Source organism: Gymnogyps californianus, chromosome 1 (genome assembly GCF_018139145.2).
Source record: "Gymnogyps californianus isolate 813 chromosome 1, ASM1813914v2, whole genome shotgun sequence".
NCBI classification, from domain to species: Eukaryota; Metazoa; Chordata; class Aves; order Accipitriformes; family Cathartidae; genus Gymnogyps; species Gymnogyps californianus.
In genome coordinates, this window is record NC_059471.1 from 33,175,896 (window position 1) to 33,203,701 (window position 27,806).

A 27,806-nucleotide genomic window follows, 5' to 3' on the forward strand; every position below is an offset into this window, starting at 1 on the left:
TTGGTTTTATCTCTTTTTATTAAGAAGGACAATCTCTCTCATAACTGAAAGTCAGAAAAAAGTGTTTTGTCCAAAATAATCAGATATAAATAATTAGATCAGGAAGAAAATTATCAACAACACAATCCCACAAAAATAAAACCCGTACTTCCTACAAAGACATGGGAAGTTAATTTTTAAAAACAGAACAAGTAGGAATCTTTAATGCATTCATTTCAACTGACACTTTAGAATAGCTCTTTATACCTCATTTTACTCAGGGGAAAAAAAAAGGCAATCATATGAAAACAACAGCTAGTCAGTTCACAATCATTAGAGAGAATGTTTTTGTTACCTACCATACACAATGGTTTTGCTTTTGAACAATGACTCAGATCACTTACAGACTCCACTTAAGAAAATTAGGAACAACCCCACCATCTCACTTCTCCCAAAATGAAAACCTTCATGATTTTTTTTTTTTTTTTGCTAATACATACTGATATAACAGTGAAAGGAATAACTAACCTTAAATGTGCATTAATTGGTGGCTACTCCTTCAGCAACAAACAATTAAGGCTACTGCGTAGGAATAAAGTCCATTATCTTTAAATCAAAGTTTCTTGTATTAGAGCATTAGTTAAATGACGCAAGTGTCGTACTCATACAGCGTATGTCTATTCCCAGGCAGGTTTTATCCCTGCAGCCTTTTTTGCTTTATCCAGTCAAGTTGTGTCATATGTCTTGCCACTCTAATTGTAAAGAAGTCTCTAAATTACCTAAAGTTACTATTTTCTTTCAAGGTCAACTTAAACTTTTTTCATCTCTCTTTAATGAAAGTAAGGGAATTGTGACAAAGTGGGAGGAACCTGATAAAAAAATAAATTCATATTCTTTTTTCCTTTCAAGGAAAAACCCATATAATCTGAACATCCACCACTGGATGAACAGATAAATGCATGTTCTGGTGGATAATGAGAAGTTGGATGCTTTAATTATTTAACTGCTCTTAGCCCCTTGCCTCTGGCTAAATAACCTAGGAAACGGGATATCTAAATTTTATATTTGTAGCACTTCAGCGAGTTGTTTGCTGTACCTCAAATGATACGAGTTTGAATGGATACTAGAAGGTTTTTCAGTCTTGCACTGAATCCACTAGACTGTCTCATCTCATCATCCTCCTCTTAGGAGAGTTAATTCATCCGCAGCCAACTTACTGGCAGGAATTTGCAGCAGCCAAGTGCCCCAAATAGCACCTACTCTAAGCTGTCAATTAAAACTTGTTCTCTTTAAAGTCAGAGATCCGTGGCTTCAGTACTCCCTGAAAGCCAGCACTAGGTTGCTAGGGTGCTACATAAGGAGGTATGTATGATACTTTGGGAAATGAAGCATAACGCAGAGATGTGAGAATTACTGGAGAACTAACCCAGTAAATCCACCCAGAGCCATAAGCAAAGCGACTGTCATCAGGGGTACAGTCCTGTTTATTATCAGTCCTACACCAGGCTGACATGACTGGACTGACCTAGACAACTGCAGCCTATAAAATCGATCTGAACTCCATGCCACATGGACCCACCTTCTTCAGTTCCACTGCCATGAAAACCCCTGCACCACCCCAGCTGCTACAGAGTAAACATACTCCGTGACTTGAAGTATGTCCAAATAATTATTTGACAATTTCAGAGATCTTTTAATATGCAAAAGAAGTAACCAAAACCAAGACTCTTCCTTCATACCTCCAAGCCCCATATATACAAGCTAATGGAAACTGCAGTCTGTAGTCCCGTTAGTCATTTTGTTCTGAGTTGCACCTCTCAAACTGCACTCATGAATAAACCCTACTATTTCACAAATGAACAGACGCAAGTGTAAGGTGATGCTTAAAAGTTGCCGTACGGGGTCTGTCATACTTCCTGTGACTCAATACATTGTCACAGATTTTCTCGCAATGGTCAAGTCTTCATCAATGAAGGAAAAAACCCTATATTTAAGACTGTTTTTTAAATTTTAAAAAGCTCCAAAAGTTTAATGAAAGAAGCAACTACTTCTGAATAAAAACACAGACAGTAAGAGAACATTTTCAAAGCTTATAATGGATCATAATTCAGTAAAAATACACAAAAATTGAGACATAGAATCATAGAATATATCGAGCTGGAAGGGATCCATAAGGACCATCAAGTCCAACTCCCTGCTCCTCGCAGGAGCATAACTGTACATAACTTTACATAACTGTAAAAGATTTCAGTTTGCTTTCAAATAATCTTAATTTTTTAGTTATGACAATAAATAGGAACAGTCAATGCAGGGTTAAGAAACTGTGCAGACCAAGTAGATATGAAAGCTGTTGCACAACATATCTGCTGAATCTCCTATGACCCAAGGCTTCGGATTTCAGTTTTTGGCACTGGATTCCAACAAGTCTTTTGCTTCATTTATTTTTGTTGCTAAGTAAGGTGATCCACCTGAGAAGAAAAAGGGGAAAGGAATACCATTTACACATCAGTATTAACTATCAAACTAGTTCACTTGCAGCATCCCCTTATTACTCACTTTTATTAGCTCCTCCTTCCTAAATAGATCCTTTTCATACAACTGCTTAAAAAATGACATTGATATGAAGTAAACTAATTGATAAGGAAACATGAGAAACGTAAGCAAAACTGAAGTCACTGAAGAATAACGCTGAACAACTTGTCTCAGAGAGAAGACTGAAATCACTTTACATCAGTGTGATTTAGACTTGCAGTACAATGCTGCTGCAAATGTATGCAAGGTCAGCTGTCCTGAACATTCATCCAGAGCTAACAGCTATGATTTCCACTCACCCCACAAACTAAGAGATAAAATTTTATAAGTAATTTTGACAAAGAATCATTAAGTGTGTGCACATGCACACACACACCCACACCGCCCCAAGCCTCTCCTGTGCTAGATGCCCAGAATTACCAGCCAGAAACCATCACATTAAAGCTATTTAAACATGGTACGCCTTCTAACTTCTAGTCCTGAACACTGTCATTGCTTTACGCTCCATCTAACAATCTGATTACAGTTCAGCGGTCTTTTTGTGTTTGTTTTTTTTTACTCTCCCCTTGAGTGCCAACCATCTGCCTACGGTCACCAAAAACAACATTACGAGGTCTGTATCAGTAACTTACCACTTACTATAATATACCTATATTTTTTACATGAAAATGTGATTCCAGCAGTACTGTGCACTGAATAGCCTTTTCCAAGGCATCTGTTCAATCCTGTTTTTTCATTCATCATTTCATTCATTCTATTCATCAGAAAAGATAACCATAGAAGAAGCATGCAGAACTAGTTGTAGACACATGTAAATAAAAACAAAAATGCAAGGCTTGCCTAAAGAATTCTTTAGGACATTCCCGCAGGAATCCAAATCATTATAAAGTCATTTCATGGTGTGAAAAAACAACTGGAAAAAGTAATGGAGTTCTCTTGTTCATGTTTTGGTTTTGTTTGAACGTAGCCCTAATAGGTACAACACACTGGAGGAAAGTGAGGCAGGGCAGGGGAAAGGCAGGGAATTGGCTACTGGAAAATGAATTTTTTTTTTCTTTTTTTAAACCAATTGGCTTTTTAGCCAGGAATAGGATTTACTACATTGAGTATTGCTTCTTTCAAAGAGTAGACAAGAGGATCAAGCAAACAGTAAAGACTAAAAACTGCAATAAACAATGTATCCCAAGTAATTTTTAAATGTGCATTGATTTTCTACATGTCTAGAGTGCAGGATCTTAAAGTAAATTCAAATCTGCTGGAAGTGTTTTCACTACATTTACATCCTTAAGTGCCATATTAATTTTGTAGCCCTCCAATGAGAGAAAATTCAATCTCATGATTGCCTAAGTGTTTGTTTATAATTAAGGTAAGTCCAAAAGGCTTCTCTTTTCCTCTTTTTTTGTGAGCAAATATTCTTTCATAAAATTAGTAACTGATAAATTAACATACAATGTATCAATATAAAAACACTTTAAAACTGAACTGTAAAAGGTTAACAAGCAACCATTTTAGTAGTGCTCACTGGGGATGCTACTATGCAAACTTCTATATATTTCTTATTTATTTCTAATAATTCTCTCTCCAACATTTTGGATCTCATAACATATGTAACTTTTAAAATCTGTAATTATTGCCCTTTCTTCTATCAACTCCAGTTGCTAAAATATTATTTAAAAATAACATTCTAATGTTGAATATTATTTTTAAAAGCACATCTGTGCTACCCACAGCCAGAAGAAATCAAGATATACACATAAGCAAACAAGTCTCTCTATGATGCCACACGCTCAAGATTACTCCAGGCCCTCGCTCTGCAGCTGAAGACATTACACAAGCTTTTTTCTATGGCCATGCCAGAAGAGCTGCAGGGGCAGCACAGAGGCACAAATCCCTTCAACTGGTGTTCCTACTGAGAAAATGCTCCATCTTAATAGCACGCAGGAGGGCTCACTACATCCATCCAAACCTACACTGTGCCCAGCTGCAGGTGCATTACAGCTGTAAGAGCAGGTCGTTAAAATGTGTGATCTTCGTAACAGGAACTGCCTCTTTAGGTCTACTCAACATCCACACGGAGATTCACGGTTCTGGCTCACGTCTCTTAAGTACTGCTACAATAAACTTACAAGTTCATTAGCAAAAAGTTTTGGCCTAATAGGTACTCTAGTAGTTAAGAGGCCTTTGACCATCATAATATATTAGAAATGCAGAAGAGAATTTCTTTTCTATGTCTGTGCAGCTTATCTTATAAAAAGTGTAAAAAACAAAAGTGTGAAATCGAATAAGCAGGACAACTTTAGAATTAAACTGAGGGGTGAAGACCACAAAGAAAAGCATCGACTGAACACTTCCCATGGCCAGTGGTCAGTTATTTTTTCAGTTTCTTAAAATGGGGTGCTGGCAGGGAGCCCTGTAATTCTGTCAAAAAAGATATAAAAACCCTCCGATTTCCCCTTTTGACTTCTGAAATACAGTGCAACTCTTCACCATCTGTTATTTTAAAGTAGAAACAGCAATGAACATATGGGCTTTCTTTCTCAACCAGCTGTAGTGTAGTTAAAGTTATAATAATAGCCTTTCTGTAAGATAAATTTACATTAAAAACCTGGCCAGTAAAGCAACAGTGCCCAGCTTTACATTTTTTCCAAGTGAATTCCAGGAAGTCTGAAATTCATCAATGATGTACTTGGTGACTGTAGAACATTTCCCCACAGAAAGTTACTTTCACACATGTGACTGGTCCATCTCAGTTCAAAACAGGAATGTCAGTTTAATGTAAAAATGTTATAGCTAATTTTTTGTTATTTTTGAATAAGTTTTTTTTGAAGCGTGGAAGACTGGTCCCTGAGCTCATAGTTTTAACTGAAGCAGCACAAGTATAGAAAACAACATTAAAGAAAGATGGGTAAAACTGTGGTTCATAAAGCCTGGTTTATCTGAGAGAAGACACACAGAAGCTTAAGTCTATAAATAAACAACACACATTTGCACTCAGTGTGGTTATTTACACAATCAGTAAACTTAAAGGACCTCATTTAAGCCTCTTCATTTCCAGCTCTGGTTAAGAAAAGTAATAATTATTTACCTTTATCAGGATGATTCAAAATCATGATTCTTCTATGGGCTGTTCTGATTTTGGCCTTGCCAGCAGATGGACTGCAAAAATAAATTGAAGTGCTTACCATAAATGCCACATAAATTAACAGTTTATACTGGCTTCAAAAATAATTAAAACTTGAGATTTTCACCATCTTGTGGACAAAACATAAAACTGCATCTCTAAGGAAGTAACAACAACAAAGGCATGTATGACACTGAGAAGGACATTTTTAAAAAGCCTCTATATTTGACACATACAAATATCTTTCAGGTTTTCTTAAAATGCAATACATGCACTCATTTAAAATAAACAATTTTGAAAAAGAAAGGAAAAAAAATGGCAGCTCTACGGTATATCTAGCTGGTTATTCTTATCATTAAATGCAGAAAACATATTTTTCCTCCTAGAAAATAAGTATTTATATGACCAGTGACAAAACAACAAATATTTAATATTATCACATTTTGTTCTACTGTAAATATTTTTATAGCTACTATAAATAATTCTTCTTTCTGCTGGGGCCTGAAAAAAACCCTGTATTTGTTATTTTTGCAAAGCTGTTCAATGTGTTACATTCAGGGACATGCTGATTTACAAGTGCTACATAATGTTGTTTCCTTCAATGACAGATACATAAAATACGTACTTGGCCTAAATTAAATATGTACTTTACCAGACAAATAACCACTTATGGATGCAGTATGCCAACACAATAAGGCTATCATAGAATCATTTAGGCTGGAAAGGACCTTTAAGATCATCAAGTCCAACTGCAAACCTAACACTGCCAAGTCCACTACTAAACCATGTCCCTAAGCGCCACATCTACACGTCTTGTATGCAAAAGGATGGTTTGAATGGTTTAGTTTTTCATAACTTGTTAGCATGCAGAAATGAAGCAGTGTTTTCCACTTCAGGTGATTTCTTAAATCAGTGATGATTCAATTAATTAATCTTTTTGTAGATACAGTTTGAATGCAAGGTATCAGCCTAACTACGTTCCCGAGGTAAACAACCTCTAATTACTATTCTGTCACAGGGAAATCAGAGTATGTTGCAAAAATAGTTCACAGAACTATGTAAGAAAAGAATACTTCAATGGAACAGAAAGTAACACAGAAAGTAAGAATTAAACAGAGGGTGAAAGGCCTTGAACTATATAAATACAAAAATGAAACGATTTGTTATCGGACAGCCAAAAATAACAATCATCTACATTTTGATTTGTAAAGCTGTTTAATAATAAAAAAGAAAGTTGATATACCACATGTAGTAACTCAGATGGCCAAAGCATAACTGTAGAAAAGTTGCAGTTGCATATTATGGAAAATCATGCAGTTCTGCTCCAAGAAACAACTGTGAAAATGATGTTTTACAACAGATTTGCTTAGTTTGAGATATTGCTTACCCCACAGTCAGACTGGTCTCTAAAGATTCTTAATCACTATCAAAAAAACCTTTAATGTCAAAAGCACATTTGCGTTGAACTGCTACAGCCTCACAAACTGAGTCATACCAATGTCATGCTGCCTTCTAACATCACCAACTGGCTGAGAAGTCTATCACCTTGGTGGGAACAGTTGATATGCTGGAGGGCAGGGCGGACATTCAGGGGGACCTGGAGAGGCTGCAGGAATGGGGTGACAGGAACCCTTCATGGAATTCAACAAGGACGGACACAGAGCCCAGCACCTGGGAAGGAAGAGTCCCTCGCAGCGCTACAGGCTGGGGACTGCCGGGCTGGGGAGCGGTGCTGCTGAAAGGGACCTGGGTCACAGCAAGAACAAGAGCCAGCAGCGTGCCCTGGCAGCAGAGAAGGACAGCAGCCTCCCGGGCTCTACGAACGGGAGCATGCTCACCAGGTCGACAGCAGCAGCTCTTCTCTACTTGGCCAACCACATCTAGCTGCTGCATCCAGTTTTGGGACCTCTGTACAGGACAGACGTTGGCCAGCCACAGCAGATCCAGCAAAGGCAGATCCCCCAACTGCAATAGTTGTGGGCTGGAGAACTCGTGCTGTGAGGAGAGGCCAAGGGAGCAGGGCTTGTTCAGCCTGGAGAAGAGAGGGCTGCTGGGGGACCTCACAACAGCCTCCTCAACATCTATAGGGAGGTCATAAAGAACATAGGTCCAGGCTCTCCACAGTCATGCATGGCGGGAGGTTGAGGGAAAATGGGCACAAACTGAAAAGGGAGGTGTGGGCTGGACATAATACTTTTTCACCCCAAAGACAGTCCAGCAGTGACACAGGTCGCCCAGAGAGGTGGTGCATTCTCCATCCTTGGGAGTCTTTCAAGACCTGCTGGATAAAGTCCTGAGCAACCTGCTCTGACCCCACTGGTGGCTCTGCTTTGAGCAGCAGGTACAACTAGAGATCTCTTGAGGTTCCTCCCAACTTGAGTGGTCTTACGATCATATGATATATCTGTGCAGTAAGCTGTGTTTAAAAATAAAATAAATTTAAAAAAAAACAACCCAAAACAATTAAACCTTAAATACATTTGTGTTTGTACACTTATACAATGTACAATATGTTCTTTTAATGTAATAGCATAATTTTTTTATGTTATTTGTGTTTTAAGAATAATGATTTAAACATTTTTAACTAATGCATATATACATTTTGTACATAAAAAAATTAAATATTTCCTATGGAAGGAAAAAGTATGCATCTTGTTTCATAGAGGAAATGGTACAATACAGAAAATTTTATTCATTTTTATCTAGAATTTTAACTTACGATTTTCAGACATATTTTCTAACTTCAGAAGTTCAGCGTTAGGGATTTGATAGTTGTAAACCATTATACTTAGGACAACTGTATTTTGCCAGCATCTATTTTGTCTAATGTTTGGAAAACACTCCTAACATTTTCACCTCCCATGTCATCTGAGGCATTCTCCCACTTCTCCCATCAGCAGTTCCTTCTACAGAGTACATAGTTGTTAGTATTATTGCTACGTTTACTGAAATCCAGCGGGGTTTCCCCGCACAGTTTTATTTCTTTTTTTTTAATGAAAAGGAATATAACACAAAAAAAAAGAAGAAATAAAACGCAAGAAAAGACAAGTGATGCACAATGCAATTGCTCACCACCCACTGACAGATGCCCGAGCAGCGATCCGCCCCTCCCGGCCAACTCCCCCCTGTTTATATACTGAGCATGACGTTCCATGGTATGGAATAGCCCTTTGGCTAGTTCAGGTCAGCAGCCCTGGCTCTGCTCCCTCCCAGCTTCTTGCACACCTGCTTGCTGGCAGAGCATGGGAAACTGAAAAGTCCTTGGCTGAAGATAAGCGCTACTTAGCAACAACTAAAACATCAGAGTGTTATCAACATTATTCCCACACTAAATCCAAAACCCAGCACTGTACCAGCTACTAAGAAGAGAGTTAACTCTGTCCCAGCTGAAACCAGGACAATACTGAATTTCAGTAATTAGTGCTGCTTCATAACAACTAATGCAAGAACACTAAAACTTAAAATTAGTCAGTATTTCCAATACAGTACTTTGTAGCTTTGGATACCTTTTACATTTAAATACAAACAATGCACATGCATGTTTCTACCAAAACCCCTGCAATCTTACAAGATGGTTATTAGAGAATAACATTTGGAATATGTAATGGGCCAATATATTTGAAATTTAAAAGTTGCCATTAAATGCCCACCTTTATAATGGCTTGTATTTATTATTTATACTGCCCATGCATACTCAGTACTTCAAAAAATGAAGAAAGTCTTTGCCTCAAAATTTAATGACTTGGAAGTTATGACACAGAGGACAAATGTTACAATGATAAGATCAGGGCCTAGACAGATCTAGTTTGTGCATTTGTGCATACCCTGGCATTTTCCATAACACTTTAAAATTTACTTGCATTTTTTTTTTGGTGGCATTTATATATATATATACACACACACACATATAAAAAAATACAGAAAGCAGTGAGCTAAAACTGGTCTAGAAAAGTGTGTTTAAACAATGTGAAAATTTCCTATAAAGATGTTTAGCCATGCTTCTACACAATTAAAGGCTCAATCCTTTAAACATTAAGAACTTCTTTCCTCAAATCTGATTAAGTCTTGATATTTGCAAGACTCAGTCTAAATACAAGCAGTGTCACCGTTCCCAGTGCAGACTCAAGCTATTAAAATTAAAAATGAAAGAGGACTGATTTCAGATGTGATGAAACTTCAGACATGTACATGAGCAGTTTTCAGGCTAGGCATTGCCACTGTAAACACACTTTAATGAGCTGCCATGTGCTACTCTGGAATATCACTGAATTTGCCCTTATAAAGTGAAAATGTTAATAACATTATCAAACTTAAAGGCCAAAGGAAATATTTCTGAAAAGCATTCCTATAAATCTCTTCTTCAGTGTGCAAGCATGAAATATTTCAAATAAATGTAATGCTTTATTTTACAATTTCTTAAAATGAATGTTGAATCTGCATAATTTCCATTATGTTAGAAGTAAACACAAATAGCACACCGAACAGGATTTTAAGTCCCAGTTTTCACCATCCGAAATAATTTCTTCTGGGGATAATTAAAACCATCCTAATTTTTTTTTTTTAAACCTTAAAATTCAGAACTGATCTAAACCATAAATAAGAAATCTACTACCTAAGGTCAGATCTGCTCCTCTCATCTGGAAAGCCCTCAAACTCACCGCCCGCTTTACAGAAAACACTAAGGTGTGTGCTACCATTGACCATCCAGATGTTTTTGAAAAAAATCCACTGACAAATTCATTGAATACTCAGACTGAAATTTTTTTCCCCATACCTACTCTAAATGACAAGTCTCTCCAAGTATTTTTGTTTGGAATATGCCACAAGTTTTTAAATCCAAACTAATCAGAGTGGAGAAAGAAAAAGATAATATTACTGACTTATGAAACAAATGAGCAAAATTTATTTGTTTTCCTCATTTATTAATATAATCTACAATATCACTTATCTCAAGGGGTTTTTTTGGAGACCAGGCCATGTGATCGCACTAATTAGCACAGTATGTGCTATTCTGATTATTTCTAGAGCACCAATTCTCCACTGCAATACGTTACTATGCCTTCAAGCCAAACACAAGTTGCATGTTTTATTAGCATTTTATTGTTTGCTTTTTGGCTTAAGCAGAATACTAGAATGGTTCAAGCGCCATTAGAAGTCTTTTAAAAAAAAGTTACGATTTTGGCAAGAGTATTCCACATTCTCGCAACATGCATTTTCTTCATTCAATACTTACCAAACAAAAACTTATTAATGGAACACACCTACCTTACACCTAAAATAAGACTAGCTTCTCGCCTACTCATTTTCTGTTCAAATCCTCCTTTATAGTACAATGAAAGACTCTAAAAAGAAGAAAGGGAAAACAAGCAATAATTAGTTTCATGTACAAGGTGCCAGGACCTAAATTGGATTTATATGACCTCATTCACAGCATTACATTCATCTATAATTTATTTCGAAGGCATGGAATGACTGCAAACCAGGTAATAAGAAAGGACTTCTCCTGAGTGTTAACACATACAAAAACCGACTTAAAAATAACTATCTCTGTTTTTACAATCTTCTACTGCTAATAAGAGATATTAATAGCTACAATCATTAAAATCCTGCCTTCAGGCAAAAGAGTCCAGAATCAAAGTACATACTAGCACAGAGTGGTACAGTGTGTGTGTCTTTGGGAGGGCAGTGGAGGGAAAGGAGGAAACTTGTTTAGAACAGCTTTGGTACCACCGCAATGGAAAATGGCAAAAGTCACAATACTTTGGCATCCAAGGAATTACGCACAATCACTCTGAAGTCCAGCTGTTTCTACGAAGAAAGTAGGTAAAAACAACAATAAAAGGATAAGAACAGATAAATATAATACACTGATGAAGAGTCAATATGTTTTTTCACATGAAGGAATGTTACTTCAAAAAAATATATAAAGATTTCTTTGAAGGAACCCTGAAAAATAAACAAAAAGAAACAAACAAAAAAAAGGCTTAGCATAAAGCCACAACCTCTACTTCAGGAAATCACTGAGCTGGAGAACACTGGAAAGTAGCAGAGTATATGGGGAAATCCTAACCAACTTTTGCCTTTACCTCCTTCCCTAGACATCGATGACTGATGACGATTAGATACAGGATCCAGGGTTATTTTTTTAAACTCACTGGCATGTGAGACTTTAGCTACTGTTTTAAGAAGGGGAGGAAAAACACGAGTGGGAAAAGAACATTTAAATGAAGGAGATGGAGATCAGAGTAAATCATTACAACAATTAATTGTCACAGGGAATGGGTTGAAAGTATATTTGTCAACCATAAATATATTTTAAATTTAAAACAAACAAACAAAAGAGAGTTACTGAACCACCACGGATGGTTAGCCGTGATCTCCTCAATGTAAATGTTTCTATAAGAAGAATTAGGGACTAGCCCATTGCTACACAAATAATAGTCTAATCTGCACAAGTCCCAGAGGCAGCAGATGTAGCTCCAAGACAGCTTGCCTTTGGGAACTGGCATACAGAAATCACTCAATAAGACTGAAGTTTTTTCCTCAATGTAAAACCTATCAACTGGGGAAAAATAAGCTTCTTTTGTTGCTATCAAAGGGAAGTCTGGCCTCAGAGCTGAGATTATTTTTAAGTGTTCCTTTTACCCCCAAGTAAAAATGTGCCTGGCCCTTAATAAAACACTTTTCTCACTAAATATATCCGTTCATATTCAGTGAGAATTTTGCCTTATGTTTACGCAAACTCTCTCTTATGTAATTTCAAAAGCCTTAAAGCATTTAAAGTGCTCTGTCTATGATATCTAAGCAAAGCCTTTAATTAAGCTATGGAGCGACATTCACCCAAAAGCGTGGTTCAGAAATACTTCACCTATTGCTACCATGAAGTCACACACAGCCACAGAAAAGATTTTTTTGGTGTGCTGCTATGATCTGAAACTAATTTTATCTTCCTTCTTCCCACCCCAAACCATACACGAAATAACCACGACCGTAACACTACAGGTATCAAAGCTGAAGCAACTGTGGACATGTCACGCCTACAACAAAGATCTGAGGAACCGCTTCTATAGCTACACGGTAACACAAAACAGGTCTGTAACAGTGCACATCGACATTACAGGTTAGAGTATGTAACACTAAGGGAACACACAGGGCTTCTGCAGTCCTCTGAGAGGAAACGATGCTAATGATTTAACGGCCACCAGATAACACCCTTGAGGAGGCAGAACTGCACAGAAATTTGCAACGATGCCAAACAATTACTACAGCCAGGAGAGAAAAGCACACTTTAATGTCCTCTGAAAGATTTTCCAGAACTTCTCCCAAAGCAGCTTAGGTGCAGATGGATTTCTGAAAAGGTTAATTCTTCTCTGCCCTTCAACTCTGGCCTACAACTCTAATACAGGAGGACACTAGTTCACTATTCATGTAGAAAAGAGCAATATTTGAATCATTTCTAACACAGCTTGTCTCTGTTCTTGGTAGACTTCATCTAAAATACTATTTGAAATAAGAGAATAAGGAGGGATGGCTGTAAGCTTAAATTGAGAAATTTTTCATGTTTTTAAGCCTACTTCCTTGACACTGTTCTAACCTCGGGAAGCCTTGATTCGGTTCACTTCCAAGAGGAATGAAAAAAGAAATTCTGTTGTCTGTGTCCTTTGGCACATAAGCAAAAACAGTTTGTTGAATGGTCATCAAGAAAAAACATTTTCTTCTCGGAAGTGAAGCAGGCAGCAAGAATAATCAATTCTTAAATTAAGATCTTGATCCTAAACAGAATTTAAAGCAAAAGGAAATTAGACATAAAAGCCATTTTTCCCATTAGTTAGAATAAGGGCAAGAAACACTGAGTCTTCATTTTAGGAAACATCTTGGCAAATTTCTAGTTTCCTAATGAAACAACTTTTGCACACTATTCACAGTAAAGCAATTTTTTTTCCTAGTTGTAAATTCTAAGTAATGGCTGCAATGATATCAAACAATACTCAAGATGTTTTTCTGTTATGAGAACTCCTCAGTGAGCGGGCAGTTCTAGACACGTGCTTATTTATTAACCCTAGATATTGCAAACAAATTCTGTACTGGAAAAATCATCAAAATGAGCTCTCCATTTCTTCGTACTATTTGGGGTGAGGGGAGAGGCTATCATTTAATTTACTTCATTTCCTTGCATGTTGTTACTGTTTAGCAACTTATGTAAGCAAATTCTGCTTACTGAACAAATGCTATTAATAGGTTGGGGGGGGGGGGGCAGGGAACAACAGAAAATGGCTGGACTTCCTCTGCAAACATCTATTCACTCTTGCAAATTTTCACAAAAGCAGTCAGCTAAGAAAATCCAGTCCATTTGGACCGGGACATCTTCAAGATACTTTTCCTGGCACAGCACAGGGAAAGCATAATCACTGTTTCCATGCCAGGTAAGAGATTCAAAACTCCGTAACGCAGACCATTCATCATATTACATGTAGTAGTGAATTTTTCTGAAAACTCTATGTGTTGTTCCACCACCAATATAGTCCTCCATTGAAAAGATAACAAACACTGGAAGGAAAAAAAAAAAAACAACCCACCAAACTACAATAACAAAATATTCAGAAGCTGTGTTATAATATAACCTACAATTTGCTAAGATCAACTTTAACTTCCTTAACTTCAGTTAGAAAAAAATTTATAAAATGGACTGCAAATTGCATTATTCTGTGGAAAGTTTATTTTCAACGAAGGACAAGAGAGATGGTTGCTACCCTTACCTCTCAATTCAGAACTCTACAAGTCTGAGCAGAATCAGATCCAATAATGGAAACACAGTGCAGAAATCTCTAATGAAGTGCTACAGAAGACACCCTTTTCTTCTGGAACACAGAATTTTCAGGATTGTGGGATTTGAGTATTTTGACAGTTCATTTTGCCTAGAATTGCTGTTTCTATCTTCAATATCTTCTATCTTTCAACCTTCAATATCATTGATTCAACAAAGAAAGGTAATGAATGCTATTAAAATACCTCCTTTTTTTTATTTCACATTTTAAGGAAATATTAACATTATAATTAACAGCATTAAGGTCTGTCTGAGGAAGAAAAGCCAAATGACTACTCAGTGCTATACACCTACTGGCAACAGACTCTTGTCACTACACACAGAAACAAAACAGTGTCACTGGCATTTGTGACACCAATAACAAGACTAGGCTCAAACTAAAAAAGCGTTTCTCTGGAAACGAGTATTATTACTTGTCATAGAGGAGAAATGACAATGTTTCCTTCTATGTCTCTCTCCACTAAAAAAAAAGATGGTAGAAAACTTCAGGACTAAATTACAGCAGCATTTACACTTCATATTTAAGAATATATATTTAACTGCCGTAAGTTAACGTTAAATGAGAGGTAGAAATTCAGAATCAAACATAACACTTTTACTTGCCTTTACTTACTATTTTTGACTAGAAGATGAGTGCAGTTGTTGACTGTACACTTTATTTATTTGGGTAAGTAAATAGAAAGTGTCAAATACTCAAGATACAGCAAGCAGGCATTTTAAATGATCGCTTCATAATTGTTCAACTTGATCTTACCGAAGTCATTTATTAGTGAGCAGGAAGAAAGCACAAACAGCATCTGGATTACCTTGTGTGACTGCAACCAACAGGAACTGTGATTTCTATTGCAAACGGGGCGGAGGGGGGAGGGATAATTGCAAATGGGGGGAGGAAGAGTGGGGCTTATAGAGAGAACAAGCTAGCTTTTAAATAGGTAGCTGCTTCACAGTCTCTCAAAAAAAGGAGGTGATGAGGGACAGGGTTTGATTCTAGAAAGCTAGAGTAACCACTGAAAATTACAGTGACCAAGTTCGGCGCCTCCAAACACCATAGGAAACCAGCAAGTAACACTAAGCCTAGACACTAAATGTCACATGAGATGCTTTTTTCAGTAAGCACAGGTAGAAGTACTAACTGCTTGATTTCCTTTGTCAGTATAGTTTAGAGGGCAATATGCTGCAAAGAAGTGTGATGAAAGTGCTAATCCACAGGTTATACTCAGCAGCTTCAAATTCCCCAAACAAAATCATGTAAAGCCACTAAAATAAGAAGTTATGAAAATAAGCACTTACATAGGATCTTTGTACCTAATGTTTTCTCTATTGTTTTAAAGAAGAATTATAAATAGGAAATAACTGTTAAGGGGAGAAGAAAAAAAACTTGGAAAAAAGTACAATCCAAGAAAGTAGTAGCTGTAGAGCAGTAAAGAACAAATAATCTTGGCCAAGAATTATACAAAGGTCTTAAATTTGGACTATGATTGTAGAAGAAAAATACTATCACTACCCTCACAAATGTGAAGCTGACAAACACATACAGTTAATGGCAAACAGGAAGAGAGAGCTTTTACTGTATTCAGCAGATCTCGTTTTACACTGAAAACTTGTATTTTCAAGTTCAGAAATAGAACAGCAGAAGAGAGATACTCTACTGGAAATCAACATACAATTCTGGGCTGTAAGGTAGGATGTGAAGGCAGACAGAGGATGCAGCTCCAGGGACAAGGAACACTGAGAACACAGAAGCTGCTGGTTTGCTCTTTATGGTTGTTCATGAATTCTGCAGGACTCTGAAAGTCACTGTGGTAAAAATGAGATAGGCCTGTATTGAGCTCAGCTCAGCCAGTATACCGGTATTGAGGAGTGAAGTTTCCTAGGAAGAGACACCCCTCTGTGGAGTAGCATGTCATATTCCAACATGTTAAAAAGAGTCACCGCCTGCTTTCTTATGTGAACATGTCTGAATTTAGATTCTCTAGCCTATCTCTACAAATGGATAGAAGAAGAAATGCTGGAGTAAAACTGCTGGGAAGGGAGGGCGAAGACTGCAGCACTCCCTACTCTGAAGACACATGTCCTTATTGATAGCTACTTCTAGCAAGCCTGCAAGTCAGACTGTATCCATATCACATGGAAGCAATTTAATTTGCAGTACCTAAAGTCCCCTCTGCTGTTTTGGCAGGCAACTTGGGAATCTCTCAAAAAATTACTTCGAAAAGGAAAAAAAAAAAAAAAAAAATTGTTTTGGTCTCACAACAGCAATGCAATGCAATGCAGGGACAGAGAGCAAAAACTGATCCAGGAGCACCGTTTCTGGCTGATACACATTGCAATTAAGAACAAGTGTGGACCAGCCCCAAGAGGACAGCCCATGTTTCTAGCCTTTCCCTCCCCAGGAAGCTTACATTGATCAAGCTTTCTCCTTCAGCACATGAAGTACAGATGGCAAATGAATTTGGACCCTAGCGTCTGTCTAAATACTGTAGGCAGGCTCTGTGCTGCAATCGGCCTCACATTAATAGGTACAATGCTAATGATCACTTTTTAAAAAAAAACTACCTTTAATATATTTTTCAGGAAACAATAATCTGCAACAACTACTCCCTCAAAACCCTTACCCATCAGCGTCAAGAGGGGAACTGTATTCCTTCCACTGTGGATAAGTGTTCACAGACGATGAACTCCGAAAGAATACACTGCCACAAGCAGACATCTACCTCACTGGGAATTACTTTAATCAAACAGGAACGGAACATATTTATTTATTTACCAGAGGACAGTATAGCCACTGAAGCAAAAAGTAAATGCTCTTGAATATTCCCTGAATATGCTCCTCTCACAACACTCTACCTCTTGATTTTTTACCTCATTATTGTATTTTTAAATATGTAGGGCAAAAAAAAGAACAAAAATTTGGTTAAAAGTTCAAATTAGCTGGGGAAGAAAAAAAAGACAACTCATATGTGAATAAGAAAACAAGCTTCCCCATCTCTATGGCAACCTTTCCTAGAAGTTTATCAATTTGTCTTCTTGATTTTTAACACTGTATCTGAAAGAAAAATGACTAAGTTATTTCATTTTTAGCTTCTTGAAATGAAACTGCATGTCATTACTTTGTAATCTCTAGGAATTAGCTATTTCCTCACAGCACACTTCAACAATTTATCATACACTTACTAGCAAAGAGTTCTGAAACATGGAACATCACCAGGAAAATCAGAACTGTTTATCAAAGTCACAAACATCTTTTGATATAGCTTCATCCACAGGGATTTAAAATATACTAGATAATACCCCAGAACATACACAGGAAGGAGTACCCCTATCCTGGAAGAAAAATAATCTAAGTGGCACTTACCGTATTTAACATAAAATGTCTCCTTTCTAAATACATGAAATATGAAATAATAAATTTAGCAATTCATAAATTTAGCATAAAGTACCCTCTAAACTTACAGAAGTTGAAATCCTCTTTGCTGTCTCCGTAATTGCCTGCTCCAATGGCTTCCAAAGGTGGAAAGCATAACGACCTGAAAAACATTGAAGTTAAATGAAATTATAACCAACATTCACTAAAAGGAAAAAAAAAGTCTCCAACTTATGTTCATCAGCTTACAGCAGAGAGAATTTTGGTTTAAAAAAAAATAATCAAAATCCTTCCTTGTTAATCTTTTTGTCTCATTTATTTGCTGTACAGCACTGCTGCACTGTACTGCTTTTCAAGATGTTCCCTCAACAGCCGTTTCTGGATCCTGCCGAGCTGAAGTCCCACAGTGAACTTGCTATGGTTTACATTTTTCAGTCTTTGTACTGTTGGGGGAGGAAGGGGAAGAAGTTTAGTATACTTCATCTAAAAACCTAGTCATGGACTGCAAAGATCCATTGTGTTTGCTCACAAAACAAACAGAGTTAAATGCATTTCAATATGATAAATAAAGATATCTGCCTTGTGAACTTTAAGAAAAAGGGCAGTATGAAACATCAGCTTTAGATATACATTATTTATTAAATACTGTTCAAAGGTTATGTCTTCAAAAAAAGAAATCTATGTACTACACGTTTCTTGCTGTGATGTTGTATGCTTAATCACACATTTTGTAAGTACTGCATTTTTTATTTTGTTACAAAGAGAGGATCTTCTGGGATTCACAGCCATTCAACTCCCTACCGGCAGTGAACATCTATAGCTAGAAAAGGCTAGAGAGAACTCTATTAGACTGCGTTCTCAGAAGTACAAAGCAGATCTATCAACTTCAGAATCAAGATTTGTGCCACGTTACTGAAAGATTTTCCCTGTAAGTCCCCTCACCCTAATTATTGTTTTGATTAACTATTCATTAGCAATGTAACTTACTATTATACACAATGGAAAAACTTTTTATAAAATGTGGCTCTGCTTCATTCAAACAGCATCTTGCTTTCATTCTTAAAATACATGATGTGTCCATAGGTTAATCATCTAAGCCTGTGCCTATGTTAACACAGAAGTTAAAACCACTGTTAAGAGTATCACTGCTGAAATGCTGTGATGTACTAATATTACCTGACCTTCTTCTTAATGCTTTCTGTTACCACTTCTTTGCTAGCTGCCACTAATTCTTCAGCTCAACCAGCAGAAGAAATTCTAAGAGCATTCCTCTTCTGCTTCTATGCAAACACATAGATAAACCAACTGCTTAATGGGTGTACATCACCACAGATCTTGTCTTTCCTTCCCCTAATCAAAAAAACAACACAGCGGTACCCAGCAAACACCTGCTGAAGTTTGGTGCAACTTGTTCATCTATTGCATCTATTCTTGGTGTATGCATTTGCACATAGCTGACCATGGTTGCTTTTATATGCTGAAAATAACAGAAATTGATTTGTGTATTTCAAAACCAGAACAGGCTACAGTTATCTAGTCTGAGTAACTCAGAGTATAAATCATGTTAAGCTCATACCCTATGTTCAGACTAGAACTTATTTTTCAGAAGAACATACAGTCCAGATGCAAAGAGTTCAGGTAACAAACAATGTACTATGGGAACAGTTTAGTATGATAGATCACTAGCCACTAAAACCTTCTATTTTTCTCTATTTGAGTTTGTCAAGCATCACCTTCACATCACAAGATCCTGTTGCACTCTTCTGTACTAAAGAGCCTCCACCTTGCAATATGCTATTAAATAAACAAAGTAAACTTTTCACATTAAATTTTGCAGACAAAAAGCAGATGGAACCTTTTAGCTGCTGCCCATACAATTAGTTTATCCAGGTGTGACTTTTCAAAAAGAATTTTGAAAATATGTCAAGGATTTTGAAGGGACAGGAACTATAACTGGACACAATTCTCCATAGCACTCTCAAGTGACCTTTCCACTTTCCACTATTTATATTCACAAAAACTTCATTAACCCTTTTCGAAACAGCAGCTCACAAGTGAAAGTTCCACACTCAGCTGGTAATTTAGCTTACCTGCAAATGCAACAGTTGCAACACCAAGTCCAACTGCTATCATAGTTCTGGCCTAAAGCAGAAAAACAGGAATCAGAATAACGTGCAGATTCTAATTTGAAATATATGCACCTTTTACTTTAACAGCGAGTATTTCTGATGTCTGACATGGACATTTCATATGTAATTTACAAGAAAGATAAAAGTAAGTTCTGTATTCCACAGGCTACGTTAGATTTTATAGTTCAGTCCCATTAACCCATGCCAACACATCAGGTTTAACTTGGAACTACCCATTAACAAATCAGTGAACAAACACTGTCAAAGCAGCTCACAGTATGTAATGATAAAAACACAAGGCAGACAACTGTTCAGGATTACTTGAAATTATTTGTGCGGATTAGTTCAACACACTACATAACAGAAAGTATCAGTTTATTACAAAAACATGAAAAGCTAAAAAAATACTGTTTTACAAAGCCCTGCACTGGGAATCTCATCATGACATTGCTTGAAAATGGTATTGGAATATTAACCTAAATGCTATGGCCACAAATGTATGTTAGTGTCTTCCACCTTTCACGCTTTCACTCATGGAAGCCCCGATAAAGACATGAAGCCCAGTAACCTCTTTTCATTACTCAGTGTCAATCACTGGCTGGACTTCATCTTACAGTACAAATATTTGTAAATAGACAGACTTCTGACAGATTTCAGACAATGTTCATTATCAGCTAAAATTCGCTTTAAGTCTAACTGGCCTCTTGGAACGAAACCCACCAAACTGGCTTGAACATTTGATTTAGACAATAGAAACTCCTACCTTTTACTAACTCAACCCCCCCAGATTAGGTGTGTGTATTTCACCACACAGTGCTTGAAGAAAGTCAGACATCTCAAGAAGGACAATAAGAAGCATCCCCATGTTGAACAAGAAGCTGCTGAAAGATATGTAGTAAACTTTGAAGAAGGGACTGACTTCTTACACCTTTGCAGAATTCAAGAAGGGTAATGAGCATTCCAAGTGGTGGGGGCATCTGTCCACTTCTGAAAAGCCTACACATAATCTTTGAAACAAATGAAATAAAGTCATCTGTGGCATTACATGTCTTATTATATGATAGTTCAATAATGCCTTGAACTTTCCCCCAGGAAACACGAGAAATCAGATTAGGCCTGTTTAGCTTGAATTCAAAACATAACGACAATGAAAATGCTTTTATCACCAGACTGTCTCTTCTATATATGACTTACTTCTGCATTTACCCAATAACTGGTTTATATATTTTCTACCAACAAGCCTGATGGCAGGACTCGAAGCCCAAATTTCAATTTGAGTGCCCTAATAACTGGATTTGGAGCCAAGGTGCCTTTGCTACTAAGATTCCTGGGGCTAAAATTCTCTGTCTTTGATTGTACCCAATCTCATTTCTAGACAGAGAGGGAGTAGGGGAAGAGTTGGGAAATACCAGTTTTAAAGCCTTCTAGAGCTGGCTTAGTAGGGGCTACAATACAGGCCGACAACTTTATCAGCAAACAGGCAGCTGTACAAGACGTAGGCACTGCCATCACGCCCAGTGGCTCCTACGGCTTTGGCTCTGAAGGCAAGTGGCTGTGATTGCTGCCTGTAGTATTGAGCCCAGTACGGAAAAAGTGGTAGCCTGCTCTGAGCTCATCTAGAAGAAGCTGTATTCCTCTATATCTAGCTTCTGGATCCTTCTGGATCCTAAGCATTTTAACTAAGTACCAACCTCCCACCTGCCCGGATGGGGCTATTCTAGCTATTTGCTTAATGTAATACTGCAATTGCCTAGAGGTTTCTAGTAGAAAAAAAGAGACTCACTAAACATACTGAAAGTGGAGCTCCAAAGTTAAGACTGGAGGAGTCTTGGCCTTAAAAATCTGCCTGTGTATCCCATTTTAGTAACCTAACTCTTCCATTTCAGTGTAGTCTTCAGTCTCAATATTAGCATTCATTTCTGAATGTAAAAATAATGTAGTAGTTTTATGTCTGTTGTTCCTTTTCAGTTCCACAAAATTTCCCCTCATCTTTAGACCATGAAAAAATATAAGTATGTTACCTTAAATGGTAGAAGATATAAAATAGTGAAGCATACAGTTCATCTCCTCACTAAACTAAAACCCTTTTCATTTCTTCTCACAAATCGGTTTTCCCAGGCTCTCAATATTCAAACCTTCTAAAAAATTCCTCTAATTCCTCTGTTTAGACACTAACCAGAAACAGCCACAACATTTCTGAAAATATCATAACCCTATAGAAATTCTATATTATTCTGCTCTGTAGTTTGTGACCATGGATTTATATACAAGAGACTTTCCTTGACTTGTTCAGAGTGACAGCAACAATCTTTTACTTAAGAGCTCAACAATGTGTGAAATAGATCACACTGGCAAAAAAAAAAAAAAAAAAAAATTATTAGCTTGTGCTTGTCCAAATTAAGTTATACTTGTTTTGCCACCAAAGAGGTGGTTTAAGCCAGCAGTTTACAACAACGTATGCAGGTTGCAACAAGGCATTAGCAGCAGACACCTCATCACAGGTAAGGCCAAGCACAGAGACCAGGCTAATAAATAACACCTGGACTCTGTCAGTTCAGTGCAGAAATAGCCTAAGTGTTTTTGCACAGTAGTCTGGGAACAGAGCGTAGAGACCCCTGAGGGCCTTTGACAGAGTCAGCCACATCTACTGGGATGCGTTATTTCAATCTCAGTGGAAAGCACTAGCAGTTAGCAGAAAGTTAGTGGAAAACAGCAAGTAAAAAAGCAGCATAGCAGCAGCTCTAGAATACGAGCAGTATGCAGGATCAACAGGAATATGAAGACAAGCCAGAAAACTAGGTAGAAGTGATGGAAAGCTGAAGCCAGAGAGGCATGAAAGATTGTCCACGTTTTGAAGTGAGGTACAACCACCAGAAAAGCCGAGAAATACTGGTTCATGGTAACTCACCTTATTTGCGCTATGAGCAGGTTAGAGAAGAGTCACTTGCCACATAGTAGCAAAGAAGTGATAACTTGTCACACCAAAGCACCTTGAATGTTTGTTATGGTGTGAATATATCCTAACTATACACATGCAATAGAAACTGAATTTGAATCAATGTAAGAAAGATTGCATGGTTTGTCTTTTACTGACACAGCCTCACTCAAAATTAGTGGCAACTTCAAGTACTAACCAGTCTTTTGTCCAGCTTGACTCAGTTTCCTTTTCCATGCTCACTTAACTCAGTTGATAATTTATAAGAGTAATGCAAGGTTAGTCTGGTGCTTTGAAATGTAGAGTATAAAGTGCCATGCTTTAATTAAATGCACTCCTTTCATGTCAATATGAAATGAAAGCAACTCACGTTCATTGTGGAAGGGATCAGTTCATTTATGTCATGCTAATACAACTACCACCACGACCATTTTTGGCTCCCATTGCTTGAAAATGCATTTTATTTCAGACTCATAGGCTGAAAAAAATGAATAAATACTTACTGACTTTCAATTATGACAGAATTTACCTCCCCGCCCTCCAAAAAATGCCCTTAAGAAATTTCTAAGATGTAAGTTTTAAATGAAAGCATTCTGTTAAGACCCAAAATTAAAGAAATAAAAGATTAAAACGTAACATCTGTCCCTTTCTTTATTCAATAAATCAGCTCCCAAAGGTTAGTCATCAACCCTATGCTATTCTGCTGATCTCCATATTTTAATTTTACTATGTAGTTCAGTTTTCAGTAACAAACTGTCTTAGATACAGAAAACAATAAAACAAAGTTTTGCTAAATCTGCAAAACCTGATTTTTTTTTAAATTCTTTTCAGAAATGAGTATGAGAAAACACACACATTAGAAAGGCAACTGCAAGACCTGACTTACCAAAGTGTTTGGCAAACAAAAGAGGATAAAGCTTATTAATTAACATATCCTACATTTAGAGGTATACATCATATACTGCTAGCATACAGAGATCTGTGGCCTAATCCTTTAATATGTAATTTTCCAGTAGCTTTAATTTTTTAGCAGAAGAAACAGGGAAGAATGAGATATTCTTTCTGCAAATTTCTAATCCGCAGTCTCTGCTAACTTAGCCATACTAAAAAAAAAATATGACTTCTGTAATTCCTAGCATTGCAGCTTCTTCTTCTATGAAGTAGAAAAAAGTTAAACTTATAAATATAAAAAGAATTTCAAATGCATAATTTTAAAGTTTCAGCGCAACACTATTATATCTGACCACAGGCTACAAGAATGACCTTTATGGATGTCAAAACATACCTGTTTGCATAGGATTTGGATTTTATACACTGGCTCTTCTAACACAATCAGTTAAAACACCCTTCTTGGCCAAACTGAAAATATTTTGCTCTTCCCACAACTAGCTTTCAGACACACAGCAAGAGCTCCACTGTCTTTTGCCTCAGAAAGCTAGAGCGTAATGGAATAAAAAGCACAGAGAAAATAATCATTTGTTGTCACGGGTTGCATAGCATTTTGTTATTAGTCCATGCTTAATCTTGGATCAGTAAAATAGGAAGTATATACTTACACTGAAATAAGTACACAAGTGTAAATCGCTTGCTTAACTAAAAACTTGGTTTTAGGAAGGTTTGGTTTGTTGGGTTTTTTAAGTGCTGTATGCTGCTAAGAAGTAGGATACACAAGTATATTAACCAAGTGTACAAAAATATTTCTGAAACTACTTTTTCCCTTAAATAAAAATTCTTGACCTGAAATAAATGATTGTTTGGTATGAAAGCTAGAATAAGGCTTCTGTTCCTCAGAAGAGTAGGTACTACAGCTTATTAAAAGACTGTTTCAGAGCAAACCACCTAATTAACTCTATATGGAGCCAGATACATTTTGAAGTGGGATTATATTATAAACTATCTGCAACAGATTTGATTTCATAATCTAATGTTTTCCTTCCAGTCTTACCTTCCTACGAAATTTAATTTATTTTCCAACAGTGAATTAAAAGTAATTTCAGCTAGCTGCTGTTCTCATACTCAATTCTCATATCAATTTGTGCCACTTATTTTACAGCAACTTTTTTGGTTTGTATATAAAACTATGCATAAAGTTTCTGAGTTTTTCATTGGAAATGGTACCTGAGCAACAGATTCACTAATAGAAGCGTTACCATAAGGCATTCAAATCAATCTTCTTGAGTATGTATTAATTAACAAAGGCCTCTTGCAAGTATCTTTAAGAACAGACTCTTTATGCTTCTACGTTGTTCTTCTGTCGCTCCAAATGCTTTTGTAAAACAACTACAAGAGTAAAAGTGACCCAGATCAAGTGACTACAGCTAACATCCACGACATCTCACAATCAAGATTCAAGGTAGGATATTGAACAGAGCTCTTTCAGCCCTGACAGATGGATGCTGCTGTTAGACTTTGCTTCTACTACTCTTCCCTTTCACTGTGGCAAGAGGGCCTCGTTAACCCTGTACGTCGGAGGAACAGATGCACAGCACTACAGTTGATCTTGCTATTTCTCTATGGCAAAATTTTAGAATTTGGTTATATGCAACTTGACCTCCTTCTGAATTCTTTAGCTGGGAATCCAATAAGCATGGGTACTGTCCCTTTTTCCACTATCTACCTACATAATACGATCTAGAGAAACTCTGAGATTGCCAATCATATGCTAACAGTTTACAATGTGTATATGCCTGAAAAATACTGCATTCTCCACTGAAAGGCCTGGCGAAAGAATAAATTTCCATAGAAAACTGCAGCAATCCAGAACCTAGTCCTTTAAAAACCCGCCATAGTCTCTGGACCTTAGTAAGAACCTGACAAAACAACTCACACCAACGAAGCAAGCCATACCAACCCCAGATGCAATTTTTATCCCAGATAGGTAAGAAGACTCAAAGCCTCCACAAAATTCACTAGGAATTTCCCTACTAGCATTCCACGGGGAGAGTGCATGGACATGACAATAATGAGTTTCAGAGTCAGCTTCTTAAGATTACACAGCTTGCTGTTAAATACACAGAAAGACTGTCCTGGGAAAAAAAAGTCCCAGACTGTAGTAACAATGAATAAATAACTTAGAGAACTATGATTTAAAAAATTGTATTTAAGAAAAGAAAAAAGAAATATTGTAGAGGCAACAACACACACACAATGAAGTAAATCACATACATACTTAAAGCCATTTTTAAAATGTGAAAACTTCACCATCCAGTGCTTTAAGCAGCGATCCATGTGTTTTTCCCAATTCTCAATTCCTTTCCAAAGAGAACTCACTGTCCCATGAACTAGCCAAAGTGACCAGGACGAAGGAATGGCATATAGTTACAGCACCCTTCCCATCAGAGCACGGTACGGCACAGGAAATTTTGGAGGCGTTTTGCCTCCGCTCCAGACCCCATCCAGCCTCTCCCACACAACAAAATATCAGGTGAGAATTACTCTTCCGAAACAGAGCTCTACAAAACCATTAACGCTTAAACCTGCGGTAATAAAATTCGCACAGCACGTGGAAATTTCACAGGTATCATCTCTTTACGGCCGAGGGAGCAAAATTTTAGGCCTTGTTTGCTCATGCCTGTGAACGCCGGACCAACGCAGCGCTTCACGCGAGGACTGCAGCGCTCCCGCGTATTCCCGCTGCCCACGCTGCAGCTCCACCCGCGCCACGCACGGCCTGAGGCGAGGGGGCCACAAGCCTTCTCACCCCGGGCACCGCCACCTCGACCTCACTACCCACCCCCGGGGGGGGGTGTCGAGAACGCCTGCCCCCCGCAGCCCCATCCCCCAACCCGCTGCCCCGCTGCTCGCACACGTTACCCCGCGGGGGTGTGAAAGCCCTGGGCTGGGAAGCAGGACAGGTGCCGCCGTCACGGCCCGGGGAGGGGGGAGGGATGTCCAACCGCCACCCAGGCCCGCGGGGGGGAAGCCCTCAGCGGCACCAGGCCGAGAGGGAGGAGAGACCCCCCCGCCCCGGCTCTTCGAGCAGCGGGGGGAGGGGGGGGGGGGGGGGAGGAGGAGGGCAGAGCCGGCTGCTGCCCTCCCCTCTCCTCGGCCGCCACTCGCGGGATGCGCTGCCTCCCCCTCCCAGCCCTCGGCGCGCTCACCAGCCCTCGGTCCAGCTCGGCTTGGCCCTTGCCGGCGCCCGTAGGGACCCTGGCGTACTCGGCATAGCGCAGGCCCTCGGAGGAGGCCGCGGCTCCATCCATGACGGAGGGGAGGAGGGGACAGCGCTACAGGTCGGCCGGAGGGACAAACCGGTTGGCAGGACGGACTCCGAAGCGCCTCCCCTCGCCGATCTTCCGTGAGAGGGGCGGGGCCAACGCTGACGCGCCCCGCGCAGCCGCCTCCTTCGTGCGTCACGGGCTCGGTGCGACGGGCGGGCGCGGAGGCGTCCCCGGCGGCGTGAGGGGCTGGGCGGTGCCGTGGCGGGGGGCGGAGCCTGTCACCGGCGAGGCTCAGCCCTCACGTCCTCCTCCCGCCCCGCGGCCGCCCTGGCTCGCACCTGAGGCGCCCGGCTTCGCCGCTGCGGTCTCCCGCTCCTGGGTAGCTCGCACCCGTGTGAGGAAGGGCGCGTTGGGAGGTTCATGGCGCCTCACGGCGGGGAAGGGGCCGGTTCCTGAGGGATGCCCTCCCAGCCCACCGGCTTAATGCTGGGTCGGAGGCCGGGGACTGGTCTTCCCTTCGTTTATCCTCCTGACTGGTTTGAGGAGCAGGAAGACTGGAGGTGGCTGCTTGTTGTAAATCCCGAGAAAGCCAAGAAAGAAAGAGGGGGGGGGAGAGATGAAGGGATGAGAGATAATTTATGCATAAAGAATAGGATAAGAAGAAGGAGAAAACACTTGGGAGAAGGAAAGGCCACACGGAGAAATGTTTCATGTCCACCTTCAGAAGGAATATGGGATTTTAGAAGGGGGAAAACATATGTA

General features: G+C 38.7%; 1 protein-coding gene across 1 annotated transcript; it reads right to left on the bottom strand.

Annotated features, from left to right (window-relative positions):
- DNAJC15 (DnaJ heat shock protein family (Hsp40) member C15) lies at positions 1-27,121 on the bottom strand. Its single transcript, XM_050908397.1, has 6 exons — positions 26,985-27,121; positions 19,911-19,962; positions 17,910-17,983; positions 10,898-10,974; positions 5,597-5,667; positions 1-2,447 (listed from the first exon to the last, which is right to left on the bottom strand). The coding sequence occupies exons 1-6, from the start codon at positions 27,084-27,086 to the stop codon at positions 2,377-2,379; spliced, it is 447 nt and encodes a 148-aa protein (XP_050764354.1). The 5' UTR covers positions 27,087-27,121; the 3' UTR covers positions 1-2,376.
- Positions 27,122-27,806: the final 685 nt, after the last annotated feature.